Here is a 17268-nt window from a genome sequence, read left to right on the forward strand (position 1 = left end):
CGCTACATATTGAGTTGGAAGCATCGCTGGTCTGTGTGAACAAACCGCCCGCGAGGTATCTTGATGCACTTGAGCATTTTTTGGCATGAATTATGGGTTGGCATTTGAGGGATCGTTTTATATGAAATACCACTCTTTCTAATATGAACCTCCCGCATATATCACCAGCACTTTTTCTTTATATACTCACACTCAGCAAGGTAAAATTCCATAAATAGATTCATTTACCACAATTAATTCTTAGTGCCAGTCGTGTCCCGGTTTGTGTAACAAAAGGATTTCGAGATATTTGGGCTTCAACATGAGTATAGTTGCCACCTCGTATAATAGGTTCCACTTGTCTTCGTTTACAACGAGAAACGACGTCTTACAGTCGCGGGTTGTTATTTTAATCTACGGCACGAGGCTGTTTTAAGGGCAGGTTTCTGCGGATAGGGTGTCTCCGTCGTATGGGTTGATCCTGCCCTCTAGTGTCTTTCTGGAAAAAGTGACACTACTGCGGTTTGCCAATAGTACACTTTAAACACGAATAATTGGAACATCAACTGTCTTTAACCCTTGTTTCAAACCTGAACACGTGACACCTTCTTACCACGTGAATCCCACAGCATCTTGCATGTAACCAACAGACACACCAGTTTCCTGCTGTGCGTCACATTGATGTAATACTGCAATTCATTTTTTAATTACATTTTCATTCCATAATCCACTATGAATTAATTCAAATGAAGAGTATTAAAAACCTTTAAGCAAAAACAGGAACAGGAGACGAACATTTGATTCATTTGTTTTTATTAGATGTTAACAAAATCCACAATGAAACAATTTACTCAGGAGATGGAACAGTCACGGGATGGGGTAAGGGCAGGGGGTTTTAGTTGGAACAAATTCAGGGAGGTGAAGAAATGGAAAACTTCCACAGCACGTCAGGGTGGAAAAGCCACATCAGTGTTATCGACCTGACTGACATGCATTTTCTCATCATACATGTTCATGAAGTAGTTAAACAAAAGTTGTCAAAAATGGAAGAATTACATGGCGGTTTGATGTGTTGCCATTAATTTCCATGTAGCGTTTGCAGGCACACACACACACACAAGCATCCTTATGAACACTTCTTCATTAACAGTTAGATGGAGTGTGATGGTTTCATGCTGCTCATACAGACACACCCCAAAAATTCGATCACTCAAATATGCAGACATAAACAGAAACAACTTTTCTCCAGCGCTAACATGCCTCAAGAGACTGCATAGAAGGCCGTGAGGTCATGGGTGACCCCCCCTCTACCCAAATTTCACTGGCTTCTGTAAATGTACAAGTCATTCTGTCACTGCAGGTCAACAAACAAATGATCAGAGACTTGTGTAGATGCTTATGAAGTTACATTTGCAAAATTCCTGAGTGGTGACTGTTAAAGAAACAAGACCCTGAAATTTAATTTGTGTTTGAGGAGGGTCTTTTTGGCATCAGACAGAGCAGTTATTGAAATAAGGAAGCCATTGTTTTTAAAAGCCATACCCTTTTATCTGCAACAGACACATGGAACAGAACGATTGATTCTCTGTGCTTGAGTTTCATGGTATAAGACGCTGTCATAACCAGTTCCTTACAAATGCAAACAAAGTTACTGCTAGGCTTAGTCGAACACAAATGAACGGTGCATTCAGCTCCATAAACTCTTAAACCTCAATCAAAAACAGAGGACCAAATACACCGCAAACGTTTATATTCTTAACTTTGAATTACCCCCATACGTTTTTAGACGGAAAGAGGCAACAATACACTGAAGGTACACATGTTTGTACATCCTTATATCTTAAAAATAAAAGTTCCAGTAGATGAAACAGGTGCCTTTACTAGTTCAATGTACACATATGTCACACAGAAGAAAAGAAAGTGGGATGGGGGAAGAAAAAAAAAAAAAAAAAAAAAATCACACCAAATCTGAAAAAAAAAGGAATAGACAGTACTGGAGGTTTGTGATGTTTTGGTTAACCATTACTCGCTATTAAAAAAAAAAAGATGTTGAAACGAGCCAGACTAGCAACAATTAGCAAACAAGTCAACTTGTAGCGAGACAAAAAAAAACTGAGGCTTTGCAGACTACTTGAACAACCATGTCATTGAAGTGTGTCTCATTTTGAATAGCACCAATTACGTCTTGGAGTATGGTAAGCAAAACAAACTCAGGAGCTTATGGCTGTACTTAAGAGTTTTACTTGAAAACGTTTTTCTTGTTCTTTTAAACCTCTCAGCATTCCATTTCAAGTACATTAGCTGTTTGTTTTAACCAGATTTTTTTGTACATTTTGTCTTGTTTTTTTTTTCTTGTTTTTTTTTTTTAAACAAATTTCCAAACAAACCAAAACTTCAGTCCACCACAACTAGCTTTTGCAAGACTATTCCCTTTAAAAAAAAAAAAAAAAAAAAAAGACAAACTTGAGGGTGTAAAATAGGGTTTGTGAATTTTCGGGAGAAAATGACACGCATCCAGAAAACCTTTCAAAAATAAACTACTCATTTTCAACAATCATCCTTTCACAACTGGGGGGAACCATATTAATATATTTAGCTGGACATGGGAGAGGATGTAATGTAGTGGTGGCACTTCAGATTAGGTTCAGCTAGAGAAGGAGTGAGTGTGGATCAACAAACACACATGCACAACCATTCAGTCTTCAACTACTACCAGGATCCTAATTCAAAGGCAAAACAAAAAGAAAGATAAGAAAACATTGCCCCCACACTGGAAACTGCAGGGACAAGGGTACAGAATATTCTAAATGCCTCAAACATGTCATCACTCAAAGGCAGAACAGATTCATAACTCTTACTCCCCAGTTGCTTTTTTTTCTTCTTTTGGTGATTCGATTGCCATTTCCACAAGTTAGTCAATGAAAACCAGTAGTCAAGTGTGTGTATAAGGGGAGTTTTTGGAGGGGTTTCTCAGAAACCTTGGATCGGTTTGTACCTCTGAGAAAACCCCAAACGTTTGCAGGTAGAGTTCCTGTCATATATGAAGTGGAGGGCCACCTTCTGTTGACAGGAATCCTCCACAAAAGGAGTTTTCAGATATTGCTGCTCCCTGTTGAGAAAAGAGAAAAGAAATAATCAACACTTACTTGTATTTGGTAAAGACATGCAGGAAAATGGACGGTTATACAATATGAAGCAGGTCTTCATATTCTTCATATCAGGACAAATGCACACAAGCAAAGGTGTGTGACAACATGTATGAGTTTTTAATCAACAGGCCCTCTCTTTGTCACGCCTCATTTTGAGGGTTAAAATATTATACAAAATATTATAATTATAATTGGTTATTATAATTGGGTTTAGTTCTGTGTATTATTCCCCCTCCCATAAAGTCAGTTTTCATGAACGTAAACTGCTGAGTACCCGTTTCAGCAGGAAACTGTTATGAGAATCATGCAAGTACGACACACTCCAGTTAGACGGGGCATCTTCAAGCAGACCAGATTTTCAAAATTGTCGTGTGACATTGACCTTTAAGAATTCCTTTGATTTGGTTTGCGGTCTGTGTTCCACGTTTTAAAACACAACTACAAGAGGCAAACCTCTTACCTGCACACTGAGATCCAGGGAACAGGGGGGAACAGAGTGTGTTTTGCCACCAGCACTCCTGCTGGCTGCCAGTTCCTCCTCGACCACCAATATTTAACAGAGGGAGCTAGTTACAAAAGGACATATTGGTTAGCAGAGACCCAGGTTGAGTACAAATGAAATGGGAGCTAATGAAATCTCACCTCCTGCATGTCTCCTATGTAATCAAAAGCAATCCCATACTTGGGGACAGGTCCAGCAGGCGCACATGAATTAGGCTGTTTCTCTCTGGATTTCTCCTTTTGATTATTGCCAATGGAAACATTTGCCTGTCCGCCTGTGTGTGGCGCTGCTTCTGTTTGGCATTCCAAACATATCTCTTGCTCAGCGATGGGCAGGAGGGTAGCAGAACCCTCCTGTGAGTCCAGAGAGGTCTGGGCACTCTTCTCCATACCAGTCTTCTTTAATCTGGGTAAGAATTTGCCAGATTCCAGTTCCGACTTTCCATAATACGGGCCCTCACACTCAGCATCTTCCTCCAGGGGTTTGAGGTCTGCTTGAGGGTCCTCAAAAACATCTACAGGCGCCAGGTCCTGGAATCCCATTTCTTCTTTGTCCGTCTCAGCCTCGGAATCACTCACACCACCGGGAGACAACTCTGAGGCGGATATTGGACGGAAATGAGTCCTAGGGGAAATGCGAATGGCCCTGTATTGGGTTCGGTTGATGCCATACATCTGAGGCCGAAACGCTTCATTCTCAGAGTCCGAGCACAGGATGGACTTGGGTTTAAATCCCGGACTGAAAGAAGCCATGTCTTCGGGCTCAAAAGAACACTCGACGTGAAGGACTTGAGAGAATGGATTGTTCAGGTTGAAGGGTGCAAATGGGTATTTTAATCCTTGCTCCTCAGTGTGCAAGCTTCCATAAGAACCAAGTAAATCTTCATGGAAGATAAAAGAAAATCCCTTATTCAATCCATCTCCACGCCTCACAGCTGGGTCGCTCTGACCAAAAGACACAAGGGGCCTCCACAGGGGTCTGTGTCCAGGGGCAAAACAGCCGCTGGTGTTCATAAACACATCTGTACCAGTGATGGTGAGGACATCTGAGTTGGACGACTGAAGCAAGTTATCTTGGTGTTCACTTGATGCCACAGCCCAATTCTTATCAACATCTCTTGTCTTCAGCTCTCCGTACACTCCCCCAAGGATAAAGGAGGTGCTCTCCTTGTTAGAGTTCAGGTCCCAAGGCTTGGACGGAGTCATGTAATCCCCAGCACTATGTAACTTGGACACTTTGTTTTTAGCCAAGTCCTGCTCACTGTTTTTGCCCTCCCAAAGATGATACTCTGACCGTTGCACTGCTTTTTTTTGAGGCCTCTGAATTGGCGCTCCATTAGCTTGCACCTCCACACAACTGGCAAAAAGGCTGCCAGAGTCCTTGCAGAATGGTGTCTTACTAGTTGGTTCTGCCTCTCGTTTTGATACCACTTCTCCAATGCTTGACCAAATATCCTTAATGATCCCTGAGCTGTACTCCTCAGCTTGTTGGCTTGTGTTCTCAGAAAAGATACCAGTGCTGTACTGTGTACTCTGGTCTTCCTCGAGGGCAATACCACACACAGACTCCAATTTAGATTTTTTGGGAAATGTTTGATTAAGCGGGGCTTTACTGATGCCCACGCCCTCGTGCTTGCACTGCGATTCACCTTGCAAGAAATCCAATATCTCCTCTTCCAGATAAGTCCCAGAAAGTGGAGGGATGATACAATCGAGGACTTCGGTTTGAGCAGCTTCTTCCGTCAGAACATTTCCTTGCTCGTTGTCAGAACGCGTCTCTTCTGAATGTGACCAGGGGCTGCAAGTTCTTGTCGAAAGATTTGAACAGTGTTCAGTTTCATCAAAGGCACTATTTTTGGTCCATATAAGCAAACGAGATTGTTTATTAGAGTGTGGGTCGAGACAGCTCACAGAGTCAGGATCATTTTCATGACTTGTGGCAAGAGAGTCGCAGGGAAAAGGAAGGGGGGGGCTATCGTATTGCAGCTCAAAAAGTGAGAAGCAGGATGAATTTACTCCAGACGGAACACAAGTTACATCTGGGACGGAAGGCTCTTCTAGATTTTTTGAAAGCTTTGTGAGGGCAAATGAAACACTGTCCAGGAGAGGGGAAAGTCGTACAGGAGAGTCCCCTATAAAGCTTTCACCATCTATGTCTTCTGATGTAGACGGTGAATAACAACCCCAGATTTGAGCCAAGTTCTCAAGATCCTCTATTAGCAATCCCAGAGATCCCGAAGCGTCCGGCGAATCTGGCCTTATTGCACTTTCCCCTTGCTGCTCAAGACCATCGAACACTAAGCAACATTCTGAATCGAGGTCTCTCTGCTCTTTTCTTTTTTGCCGAATCATGCTTAGGATCCGACTCTCTTGTATAGAGTCTGAGGCACTAGAATCCAATATGGATTGATAAATGTCCACTTCATAGAAGTGAGGAAATTCACACAGATGTTCATCATCCAAATTTTTACTATCCTCTGGATGAGGGCAGCATGAGGTCCTGGTCAGTTTTACAGGTTCCTCCTCTGTTTCACCAGGACCTTCAACAAAGCATCCATCCACAAAGGAGCCAGCTGTGAGATACGCTCTCTGGTAACCATCGTTGGCAATGCAGATCCCCTGGATTCCCTCAGGCAGCCTCTCCAAGTCTGCAGACAAGGCAACACCATCGGGAGAGTTCACTTTGCTCCTGTATATTGTTTCCAGCTTGCTTTGCCTGCTGCTGAAAGGTACAAAATAGTCTGTGATGGGCTCAGTGTACCAGAGTGGCTCCTCCATGTATTCTTGTTTGTTCCTGGTTTCAATGGCGGTCTCCTCTGCTTCCCCCCAGCCTGGATCTTTAGAAATCTCCCTTAGCGTTCTCTTGCTCTTCTTGAAAAGCTGCAGTGGTTTGCCTGTTACTGCAGCATTGCCGCTGCCCCCTCCAGCAGTTCTTCGCTCCTCCTTGTCAACAACCTTCACCTGCTGCTTTGTCTGTCCACTGTTACGCATTCTCTTGTTTCTCCCAGCCTCTCTGGATTTATGCCTTTTCCTTACTGCTTTGCTTCTGGATGACTTCAAATCACCCTGGTTCCCACTTGAGCTTGAGCCCGCCTCACTAGATCCAGAAGACCAGGACCTTGGTCTGTACTTGGCTTCGGATCTGTGTCTGCTCTGCCTCTTTAGATGGAGTGATGGCTTCTCCTCTGTCGCTGTGCCACCCTGGTATCTGTTTTCCTTCTCCTTCTTGCCTCTCCTTAGCTGGCCCCTCTCACTGGTCACGGTGTCAAAAGCTTGGATGGTCTGCTCTTTCACAGCTTCACACTCACTATTGCAGTCCTTCGGGGAAGATGTGTCTGTGCTGGTCTGTGGGACTGCTGAGGATGAGGAGCTTGAGTATGCACTGGCCTTTGCAGTGTTCCACACGGTCATAATTTCTTGGAGACAAACAGGTTTTTCTGACAAGGGAGGGAAGGCTTCATAATACCTGAGACAAAACACAAAGAGGACCAAGTCTTTGAAAAAATGACCACACAAGTATGACTCAGTAGCAGGTTTATAACAACTCACATTTCCACCTGGTCCTTTGAAGGAGGAGATTCACCTCGCTCTGGAGAGAGAGAGCCTTCAGATTTCTTGTGGATCGGTTTTTCCTCTGAAATTGACAGTCAGTGTTGATTTATATTTCTTGTATTTTATTAAAAAAAAATAATGTTGAAAGTCAAACCTTTTTGTTTGTCCTGGATCTCCCGAAGTTTAGAGCAAAGTTCCTCAACAAGGCTCTCAACCCCAGAGTTCTGTTGGGGACAGATGAAGCGATTTAAACAGAAGTCTAGCAATCTTGATTAAACTTTAGAAAAATAAGATCAAGATAAAGATAAAAAAAAAAGATGGGGTCAGCACAATGTAAAATTCTCTCATTTTATACAGACTCATTTTAATTATGAATTCACAATATGCTGTACTTTCAGTAGTACTGGCTTGCCAAGGCTCAGGCATGCTCCACCATGAGTGTGCTAAATTAAGCCACGACAGAACGCATGACAGAAATGCATTCAGGAAAGTAAACTGCACACACACACACACACACACACACACACACACACACACACACACACACACACACACACACACACTCAGTGAGTGGTCCACATAATCAAATCATCTCCCACTCACCACAAACCTCATAAACAGACAAGTGTTTAATGAGTAGGTGAGTAATAGTTAGAAATTATCATTCATCTACAACACAACCAACAAATTCCTAAACAGTACTGGCATCAACAGACTTTACACTACAACAATTCATTATGGTTCACAGAAATCTTTCAGTCCCCACCATCATCGCGCTAGTCAGCTTTAGACTTCAAAATGGGCAACTACCATCCTGTGCAGCCGATTCTGCTTCAGTTTATAGTTCTCCACTTCTCATGTCACCATCATCATCGGTGCATTCTTCTCTCCGGCCATTATCCTTCTCCCCAGATTTATTGATCGATCACAGTATCACAGCAGGGTTAATGCATTGTATGATACAGTGCTGAGAAAAAGCTGATATATATAGCTAAATAAATTTAACGACCTGTATAATTTGAATATACATACATTGAAAATACATTTTAGCTGAGAAGAAGTGTTTGGCACTGAAATAAGTGATAATGGATTCTCACAGATCAAAAAAATCAAAATTATTTGTGAGCAAATCCACAGCGAGTAATAATGCTTAATTAATCATCAATACATGAGGTGGTAACAGGTAGTAATTTAATTCCAGCAGGAAAATGGAAGTTACTTTTTTGGGTAAAATCACATTTATTTTTATTTGCATTTATTGCTTTCCTGTATTATGAAAGCACACGAATAAAAAAAGAAATCTAAAAGTTGTGAATCATTTTTTGCAACAAAAAACCTAACATTTTATTTTCAGGCCATATCACCATGCTCAATTTCAAATAAATGTACTTAGAAAAATCTTTATTTCATGATGCTACAACTGCAAATGTATTGAATTTTGTTGATAAGAAGAAGCATCTTGTATTTTTTTCTCACTTTCTAAATGTGTACATCTTGAATTTAACAAATATTGACTGTCAATTTGTAACCTTCAGAGTAGGAAATTTGTTGAGATTTTTCCAATAAGGCAAAGAAAACTGTGGTACCAGTGGCATAGGGTTGGAATAAGTATCGGCAGATATCATAAGTCAGGAGCAGCAGTGGAGTGACTGAAGGATAAGACTATTTGATGAGACTCAATATAAAATGGCCCATTATACAGCAAGCAAAGCCCTAAAAATATTGTCCAGCTCACGGGACGATTGCTTACCTCATCAGAAGCAGAGCGAAGACATTGCACAGCAGCCTGTTTCTTCATTTCCTCCAGACTCAGATCGGCCCCACCCTTCTTTTTACTCTTGCCCCATTTCTTCCCGGTCCCCTTCTCCCAGCCTAAGAAGATGTCATTTTCCTGCACAAAACAAGAATATTTCATAAAAAAATTAAGTTAAATCATGTTAAATAAAAGACCTTCAATCCTTTCTTCCAGAGACCCACCTGGTCCTGCAGGTCATAGTCATAGCTATCGTGCAGGAGAAGGCTGAGAATGTAGCGGGTGTAGATCATGGCATCAATCCCGCACTTCTCCAACTCCTGGCCAAGCCAGCTTTGCACTGGGCCCAGCGATTGGAGCAGGGACATCTCTGAAGCAGGCAGTGGGCCCACCGAGGGGTAGGGGCAAGAGAGGTTTTCAGGAAGAGCAGGACCGTCTGAATCGGTGCTCACTGGATGCATGAGAGCTTAGGTGTAGGCCATTCTCAGGTTGAGCAGCATTGTGATTGGTAGTTACTGGAGGTTGGTGCAATAGAAGCGACACAGGACAAAGGAGAATTCTATCTGGACACCAGCAGGATGTACTGAAGGGGCTCTACATGTAGATTTTTTTCTTTTTTTTTTTTAATTATTGCTTTCAGCAAGACGGTTGGCTTTACTCATCAGGCATGGTGAAGGTGGCTGACAGATCTCAGCTTCAAAGACAAACACAACTTGTGTGTCAATCAAGGGCGTCCATCTTAGGGCGATTGTCTCACTTCAACGGCAGCACTGAAATGGCACAAACAGAAGAGTGTGGTTAATGTACTTGAAGTAGGTATAGTATTCCTCACACTAAACAAAAAAATGCATTCATGTCCAGGGTTTCCCGCAGCTGCCAAGTCTCCCCTATGTTCTTCCAAAGAAAGAAAATAAAAAATCAGCACTGCGCAACAGCATCAGATGTTGATTTTCACCAATTCCAATCTTCAGCACCTACAATTATCTGAGGCAGTCTCTCGTCACTCACATGCATGACTTAAACCGAATTGAAAGGGACAGAACACAGGCTGTCACGTTACAAAACACAGCAAGGTGCTCTACTACAACCCTCTCCCCACTGTCTTCATCCTGGTGTGCGCATCAGTGTACTTTTGATTTACTAATATGTTTACCTGAACTTACTCTTATAAAATTATAACTAGCACTTACTCTTCAGAGTTCTGTCACTTTGTGTAAACTTAAAGTGGCTGTTTTCGTCCACTATACTATAATCAGCAGAGTTATTGTAACACCCAGACCGTGCTCATAGGAGCATTTCCTACACATCAGATATTCAATTATGTGCAGTAAATGTCTTATCAACAAATTACAATTCAGGCTGGAATGTTAGTCACATGACGGCATCACAAAAATGCATGCAATGCTGGGCTGACTGCTTGTACTGAGCTATGCCGGATAAAAATTTGTGGCAGCAAAGGTGGTCAGTGACATAATTCCTACGCAACCGCAACAGTGCAAATAATCACAATATGTATGACAACTTTTTTCACAGTTTTCAGACAACTAGGACTTAGATTAAAGAGTCGTGAACTATTTGTAACGTTGCGAAAAAAGGTGTTAAAAAAAAAGACGTGATGTTTTTATTGCTAGAATCGTCCGTGATTACAGAACCAGCCACTGGCGCTGAGGATACACTTGTGGGCTGCTGTCAAGTGCATGTGTCTAATATGAGCTCCACTGGATTAAGGAACCGACGTGACGAGCAAATGGAGGCTGCGCAGATTTCATTGGCTACTTCGGCCATCACTCACCGGTGCAACGCTTCACTGTTAAGACGTCAAACGGTCAAGATAAGAAGCTTTACGGGGGTCTAACACAACGATTCAAAAACAGAGACCCTCGCACGGGTCCACACTCGAGTGAACTGACAAGCTCGTCCAAGGATTGCGCTTAAAAAGTTAGCCGCGCTAGCTTGGCAGAACATGGCTGACCTGTGTGCTGGAGCCCAGCTGTTTGCTCAACACCCGGCTGCTACCTCACACTTGTCCACGCAACTTTTCACTACATACGTTCGGCCAAACGTAACTCAAACGCCGGCTACATTAAACCTGGTGGCTCTCGTGTAGCAAATTGATAATGACTCAACAGCGTCGCGTCGTAACATTAATCCATGATTCTTGACATCGCTCGTGTGGGCTTGTGTGACATGACAAACAGAATACACGCATCCCCCATATACCACACCAACACCATCGAGCTTGCTTTTCGATAGTTTCCCTGTGGAACGACAAGGTTAGTCGGACAACCGACCTTTAGCTCACTCGGCTAGCCAGGCTACTAGCTGCAGTGTTGGTTTCATGGAAGTTTGTTTATGCTGTTGCAAAGGACAGTGAGCTCTGTGGTGACGTGATAAAGTGTGCAAGGGTCGTGTGAATTTAACGCTCGTGAAACCGCTACCGCGTCGCCGGACACAGGCGGTGACTTGAAGGTTTCGATGGGTCTCCGTAGTTAGCCTCCTAAACAACGACAGGCCGTGTACAAGCTCTCGACGTCGCACGTTAAAACACTTGGCTGAAAGGTGAAATGACGGCAAGTTACGAGTTGTTGTGACCGAGGGGTGGGGGGCGAGTCCTCCGGTGCGGCGACCAGACGCTTCTCGTCAGATATGTGCGCCATAGAGGAGCCAGCAACGCTGGAACCAGAGCCGGCTGAAAAGCTCAATTACAGGCGGGATATTCCCAGCCCGGGTAGCAAATCGCCTTACCTGCCGTGGGCTGAAGTAGAGATGAGCTGCGAAAGGGGAGCAGCTACTCTTCTCCCGGTGTCGAGCCGAGCTGAGGAATCTGCTGCGGTAGCATCGCGTATGATGGACGCGGACAGAAATGGCGCTGTTTTCACTTCCAGCGGAGCTTTATCGGCTCGCACGAGCGGACATTCTGGCTCAAACCAGCGGAAGGTCTCCCGTCGATTGGCTGCATTACGCGGAGCCACAATGTCGGCGGAGTAAATCCTGTTTCGTGCCTAGACGCCGCCCACCGCGTTGGTAACTAGGCAACGGGGCACAACTCCGCCGCCCATTTCGCTGGAGGTTTGATTCATCCGCTCGGGGATTGCATCAGAAGCCCAAATAGTGCTCGCAGTCAAATCAAAACATTGATATTTATTTTTAATTTTGCCGGTGAATCGTAGCTCTAATTATATTCAGTATAACGGTTCTTCGTCGTATACAAGGAAAACATCATTATCAAGTAAATTGTCCTGGTTTAAATATATTACATATATAATCGATTTGAATAATAGCCTCATTTTTTTTCTTTTTCATAACTGATGCAAATTAAAACCTTGTAGTTGGTTAATTCAATCATGACCACAAATGAGTTCCAATATCTGTTCTCATTTTTCCCCCAGAATCTAAACAAAAAATATTTAATAATAATTTAAGCGAAAATCCCTAAACTGTTACACTCCTTTTTCTATCAGCGCTCTCTTCGCTACAGAACAAAGTAGTTTGATTATGTTGAATACTGAATTCGAAACAAAAGAACGCTTATTTGTGCTGTTAGCTGAAGCTGTTTTGCCATGTTTTCTTTGCTGTTTGGGGTTTCTCACCGTACTGTACAATTTGTTAAACTTGGATAAGATAGCAAGAGGCTTGGTTGGTCATGCCCCCCGGGCTCCTGCTATGCTTCTGGTGCTGGAAATACAGCTGAGTCTTATAAATCCAGCAAACCTTGACGCTCGTCATTATTCTTTTCACCACATGAACCGTGCTGGCTTTAGTGTGTGGCACACTTCATCTGCCCTGTGACCCCAGGGGTTATGACCCGGGGCTTGGTAAGAGGAGGCCTATTAACCAGCTGTTGGCTCCACTACGACCACTAAATACACAGTCCTGGGCTCCATCAGCCTCCTGTTGTTTCACCAGAGCTAATTAATTTTACTTGGGTTGGTTGTGAGTATGCAAGCACAGGAGGAGTGTGTCAGGTGTTCCCTGCTTTTCAGAAACAGAGGGAGGGGGCAAGAATGGGTGCAACGCACTGGTTTAAACCTACAGACAAAATGAAACTAAATTATATTATTTATTTTATTGTCCCCTGTTAATTGGCCCCCAGGCCCTCAGTATTGAATTATTTGTCTGATCTGAATCCAGAGCAGCCAAAGGCCAAACATGTTATTGACAGGCTGAAACACAGAGGCCCAATCGATGAGGAAGTTGTGTACTTCACCATCGCATCTTTTCATTAGTTCATGAGCTTTTGAAATAACAAGTTACTTAGCAGTCCTTCCTCAGGCTCCATGTCACAGATTTTATCATCAGGGGTCAAATTTTATCCCAAGCCCTTGGTGTGGACTTAGGTTTCACATCTTAATCTGCGCAAATGCTCCACTCCGACAGCTTTCTCATTTGCCTGTGTTAATTGAAAGTCAATTTAGAGCAGATGGCACAGTTAAAGGATGCCCAGTAATCCACAGCTATAGGACAGGGGGTTGGGATGCAGGAGGAGATGGGGGAGGGGAGGTGAGAGCAAAGTCCTCTGGGAGATTTCTCGTAGGATTGTGTAAGTGTTTCTCACAAAGCTTTGCTTTTGCTTTGCAGCAAGTTCAGAGCGGCGTCTGAGGTGAAGCTAGGTTATCATCCCCTGGGCGTGTCGGAAGGTAAATCCCATACAAGTCACACCGCACAAGTCAGAAAACACGTGGTGCTCAGAGACGTGTTTACATCCGCATAAGTGACCTTATCTGACCCCAGGCAGATTCATCGCTGTCACTGCTCAGCATTCACATTATTTCCAGGGAGTCACATGTACACGCATCATGTGTAGAGTTAAGAGTTTTTTTTATGTGTGGGGTTCAGTTGTTGGCTGATAAGAGTCCAATACAATTATGACAGAGGACCTTAATATTGACCTGTCAGCACAAGGTCTGTGCTTTGTCGCCTGTGCCGTTTCTTTGTTGTTCTAATCTCCAAAGCAAAACAATCACTGAAGTTAAGATCATCTTCACAAAAGCAATAATGCTATCCACAGATCTGTAAACTTCCAACCCTCCTCTCCTGAACTCCACCTAGAAAATGTGTCATTGACAAAGGGAACTGGAAGGGTGACAAAGCACAACCTGATTAGTGATCAGAAATTCACTGCACTTCAAAATATTTCCTTGTATTGTCCTCTGTTTTTCTTTGATGAAGGTCTTGTTGGCAGCTTTATTGCCATGTTGTGGGCAACAGTGAAGATCTCCTCAGTCAGTAATGTATTTAAGATGTGGCAAATGGTCAACAAAATAACAAAAAACAGCAAACTTGTTGCATCAGTTTTGATTCATCTTCAATCAGAAAAATGTTTTCCAGAAAACTTGACATATTGTTTCCGCCGTTGACAGGAAGTTCGTCACTTGTTTTCCTCGATGGTTCTTGTTGACCTACAAGACTCACACCCCTAATCCTTAAACAGCATTTAAATACAAAAGAAAGGTTGAATACTTCAGTGAGATTATTCGGCACCTCCGAGGCTGCGGATACCCACACCCACCTGAGACGACCATCAGGCTTCTTGCTCCCCCTTTGTCTTTAAGTCTTTGTGTTTGCCTGTATTCAGCAGAGTGTGTTTCATATGCACACACTCATCTGAGCCAGCCACTTCTACTTCCTTGGGTTCAATTATCTTGCATTGTTTTCCACTGTTTCTTGAATAGGATAAGCAGTTAACACATTCGGGGGGTAAATTTGATGAAGGCTGAGAAATTAACTTTTATAAAATGTGAGAAAACAGCAGTTACTTTCAAAATGTACACAACAAAAACAGGAAATCGGAATTGTTATTTCGTTTTTACTCATACCATTATGTTTCTTAGTTGTTTTTAGTTTTCCACTAACTGCAGTCCCTTCTTTTTATGGAACCTATAAGAGTGTCATTATTTATGGCAACTGTGCTGCAAACCGTTTCCACCTATTAAAAGTGGAGCCCCTTAACTTTGACAGATATGAGGTAATGTTTTATATCGCCGATCAAACTTGTCCAACAGCTTTGCTTATGTGAGTGCCACAGTGTCACGTTCCTCACTCGGCATCTTATCTGTAATCTGAAGTGGTAAAGGATTTTCATCTTCTCTGTCTAGTCCTGCCCTCGCTTTGATCGAATCAATGTCGGATTCCTTTTAATCACTTGAATAGTTGGTGATCACTGACTGATCTTGTAGCTTGATCCTTCAATCAGTAAATCATTCAAATACTGGCCTCACTTGTCAGTACTTCACAATGCATGTTTTGGTCCATATAATAGTTCATTAGTTAGCAACGATGCATGAGGCCGGCAGTAAAACTCATGCCATGTAAAGGCCATGGTCTACAGGTAATGTGTTATAGGGTGGTTCAAGTGTAGCAGTTCAGATTCATGCTGAGTAATGATGATGTAAGGCTGCCGTGGAGCCTGTGTGTCCGTGTGCACTGATAAAACGTTGGACAAAGTCCCCTTGTCATGCGGTTCTTACTTTCGTCCGTGAACTTCTTGTAAATTCAGGTTGCATGTTTGCGCAAACATGCTTGCGTTTTTATTTGTGTCCCTACGCTAGAAGGAAGACTTTAGTGAAGCACTTGCAATGTCTAAAACATATGCACAAATCATTTTTCAGAAACACATCAAAATCTGTAAGTTTGGAACTGCACCCATTTTTATTAAAATTAAGATCCAAATGGCTTGTGAAACTGAATTTCTTCGTTCACATGAGGCACTGAAGGTGAAATAAAATTGGAATAACCTACATATAAGAACGTGTTTGTCTCTAAAATGCATGTCTGTGTGGTCTTGCCAGACACACTGGCAAGACCAACAGGAGCAGGATTGTTCCGCACAGAACAACACGGCTCTGATGTCACTCGAGTGACAGCAAAAGCGTGGACGATGATTACATCATGTGCTGACTGTTTCCACAGACAGCCTGTTATCAGACCTGTGCAGTCCTCTCTCTATGTGTGTGTCTGCAGTCGTGCATGTGTGTGCGTGTTTTCAATGCAAATGAACCCAACCAGTTGCTCAGGCATCTAAAGGATCAGCTGTCATTGGTTCAACAGGTTTACACTCAAACAGCTCTGTTTGTTTCTAACTTTTTATGCTGTCAGAGAACAACCTCTCGGGAAATAAGCATTTACCATATTAAACCTGATACACTTCTTTTCTCCTTTCATGAACCGTTTTTGCCTAAGTGAGCTAGTTTATCAAAGGAGTTTGGGGTTATTCAAAGTCAGCATTTATAATTTGAGTGTGAAATAAGTGCATCTGCAAACACGCCTCAGAGAAAGATCAAAAGTCTTGAAACAACTTTACTTTACACTAAAGTCAATTGCTATGTCTTCTTATGTAATTTTATGGTGTCAAGAAAAATCTCCAGTTTTCCCCAGGCAAAGACATAGTAACTAAGGTTACTATGAAGTTAGCCCTTTAGCAAATGTTAACACTGCTGCTTAACTCTTATGACTTAGTCTGTTTAATCTGCAGCTAATGTTGGCTTCAAACCAAATTCTCGTAGTACACTTTACATCAATAAAACCTTTGGTATGCAATTGGTTTAACAATGGAATAGCAGAGCAGCTTCTTCCACTACTTGTCATACAGTAGCCAATAGTCTGACGGTCAAAGGTTATAGCTGTGATCTGCTCAACTTGAGTTGTGTCAACAGCACAGCTATCGTCAGCCGGGGACAGACAAGCCTCTCATAAATCAGTAATGGGCCGCACAGACAGCAGGACACGCCTCCGAGACACTCTAATGCCAGTTCCTGCTTGACAGAGATCAGGCAGCCACTCAAAGAATGAGTGGAATGAAATGTTTTCAGGCCTCTGCCACTGTTTACAGGCACACAGAAGTGTTCTGGAGAGACAGGTTTGGAGATGCTGGAAAAGACCGGTTTCACTCTGCCACTTGAGATGCACTTACGAGACCTCATGACTCCTTCCACAACTATTTCCATTGTGATGAAGACATAAAAGATTTTAAGTAGCATTTTTATGAAATATAAAATACATTGACGCTTATAAGGATCGCTGTGTTATCATGTCATGTCAAAAAAGTACAACTAAAGTAGAGTATTGATGACAGAAGTCCACGGGGACTAAGGACCTGTAAATGTGCCACACGTTTGGGCATCCATATCCACAGCGCCGCACTCTCCCGCCTCATCCTCCACACCAATGTCTCCAATGTAGCAAGGTGGTCTGGTGTTCCAGGTGACAGGAGCCGCTCCATGGTTGGAGTTGGTCGTTTCCACTCTGTCATAAAATATCTTTTTGGGTTTTATGCTGTGTTTGGCCATTGAGATCGATTATCAGCCCTCCATCCTGAAACCAGGTCACATGTCTGTT

At 42.8% G+C, this 17268-nt stretch overlaps 2 protein-coding genes across 3 annotated transcripts in view; one reads left to right on the top strand and one right to left on the bottom strand.

Moving 5' to 3' along the window:
- Positions 1–808: 808 nt before the first annotated feature.
- On the bottom strand, positions 809–11887 carry kiaa0232 (KIAA0232 ortholog). Of its 2 annotated transcripts, none has more exons than XM_053858994.1 (8): positions 11680–11887; positions 9159–9704; positions 8932–9072; positions 7336–7405; positions 7179–7263; positions 3771–7095; positions 3589–3694; positions 809–3088 (listed from the first exon to the last, which is right to left on the bottom strand). In XM_053858994.1, the coding sequence occupies exons 2-8, from the start codon at positions 9393–9395 to the stop codon at positions 3072–3074; spliced, it is 3981 nt and encodes a 1326-aa protein (XP_053714969.1). In that variant the 5' UTR covers positions 9396–9704; positions 11680–11887; the 3' UTR covers positions 809–3071. The 2 variants fall into 2 exon arrangements, with proteins under 2 accessions (XP_053714969.1, XP_053714970.1); XM_053858995.1 differs by lacking the exon at positions 11680–11887 and adding an exon at positions 11226–11567.
- The window catches only part of sorcs2 (sortilin-related VPS10 domain containing receptor 2), a 239363-nt gene continuing 233455 nt past the window's right edge, over positions 11361–17268 (top strand). Inside the window, exons 1-2 of the mRNA XM_053859002.1 lie at positions 11361–11493; positions 13513–13571. The gene's annotated coding sequence lies outside the window, so the exon portion shown is untranslated. The remainder of the gene's footprint in view (positions 11494–13512; positions 13572–17268) is intronic.

The sequence above is a fragment of the Synchiropus splendidus genome, chromosome 3, assembly GCF_027744825.2.
Source record: "Synchiropus splendidus isolate RoL2022-P1 chromosome 3, RoL_Sspl_1.0, whole genome shotgun sequence".
NCBI classification, from domain to species: Eukaryota; Metazoa; Chordata; class Actinopteri; order Syngnathiformes; family Callionymidae; genus Synchiropus; species Synchiropus splendidus.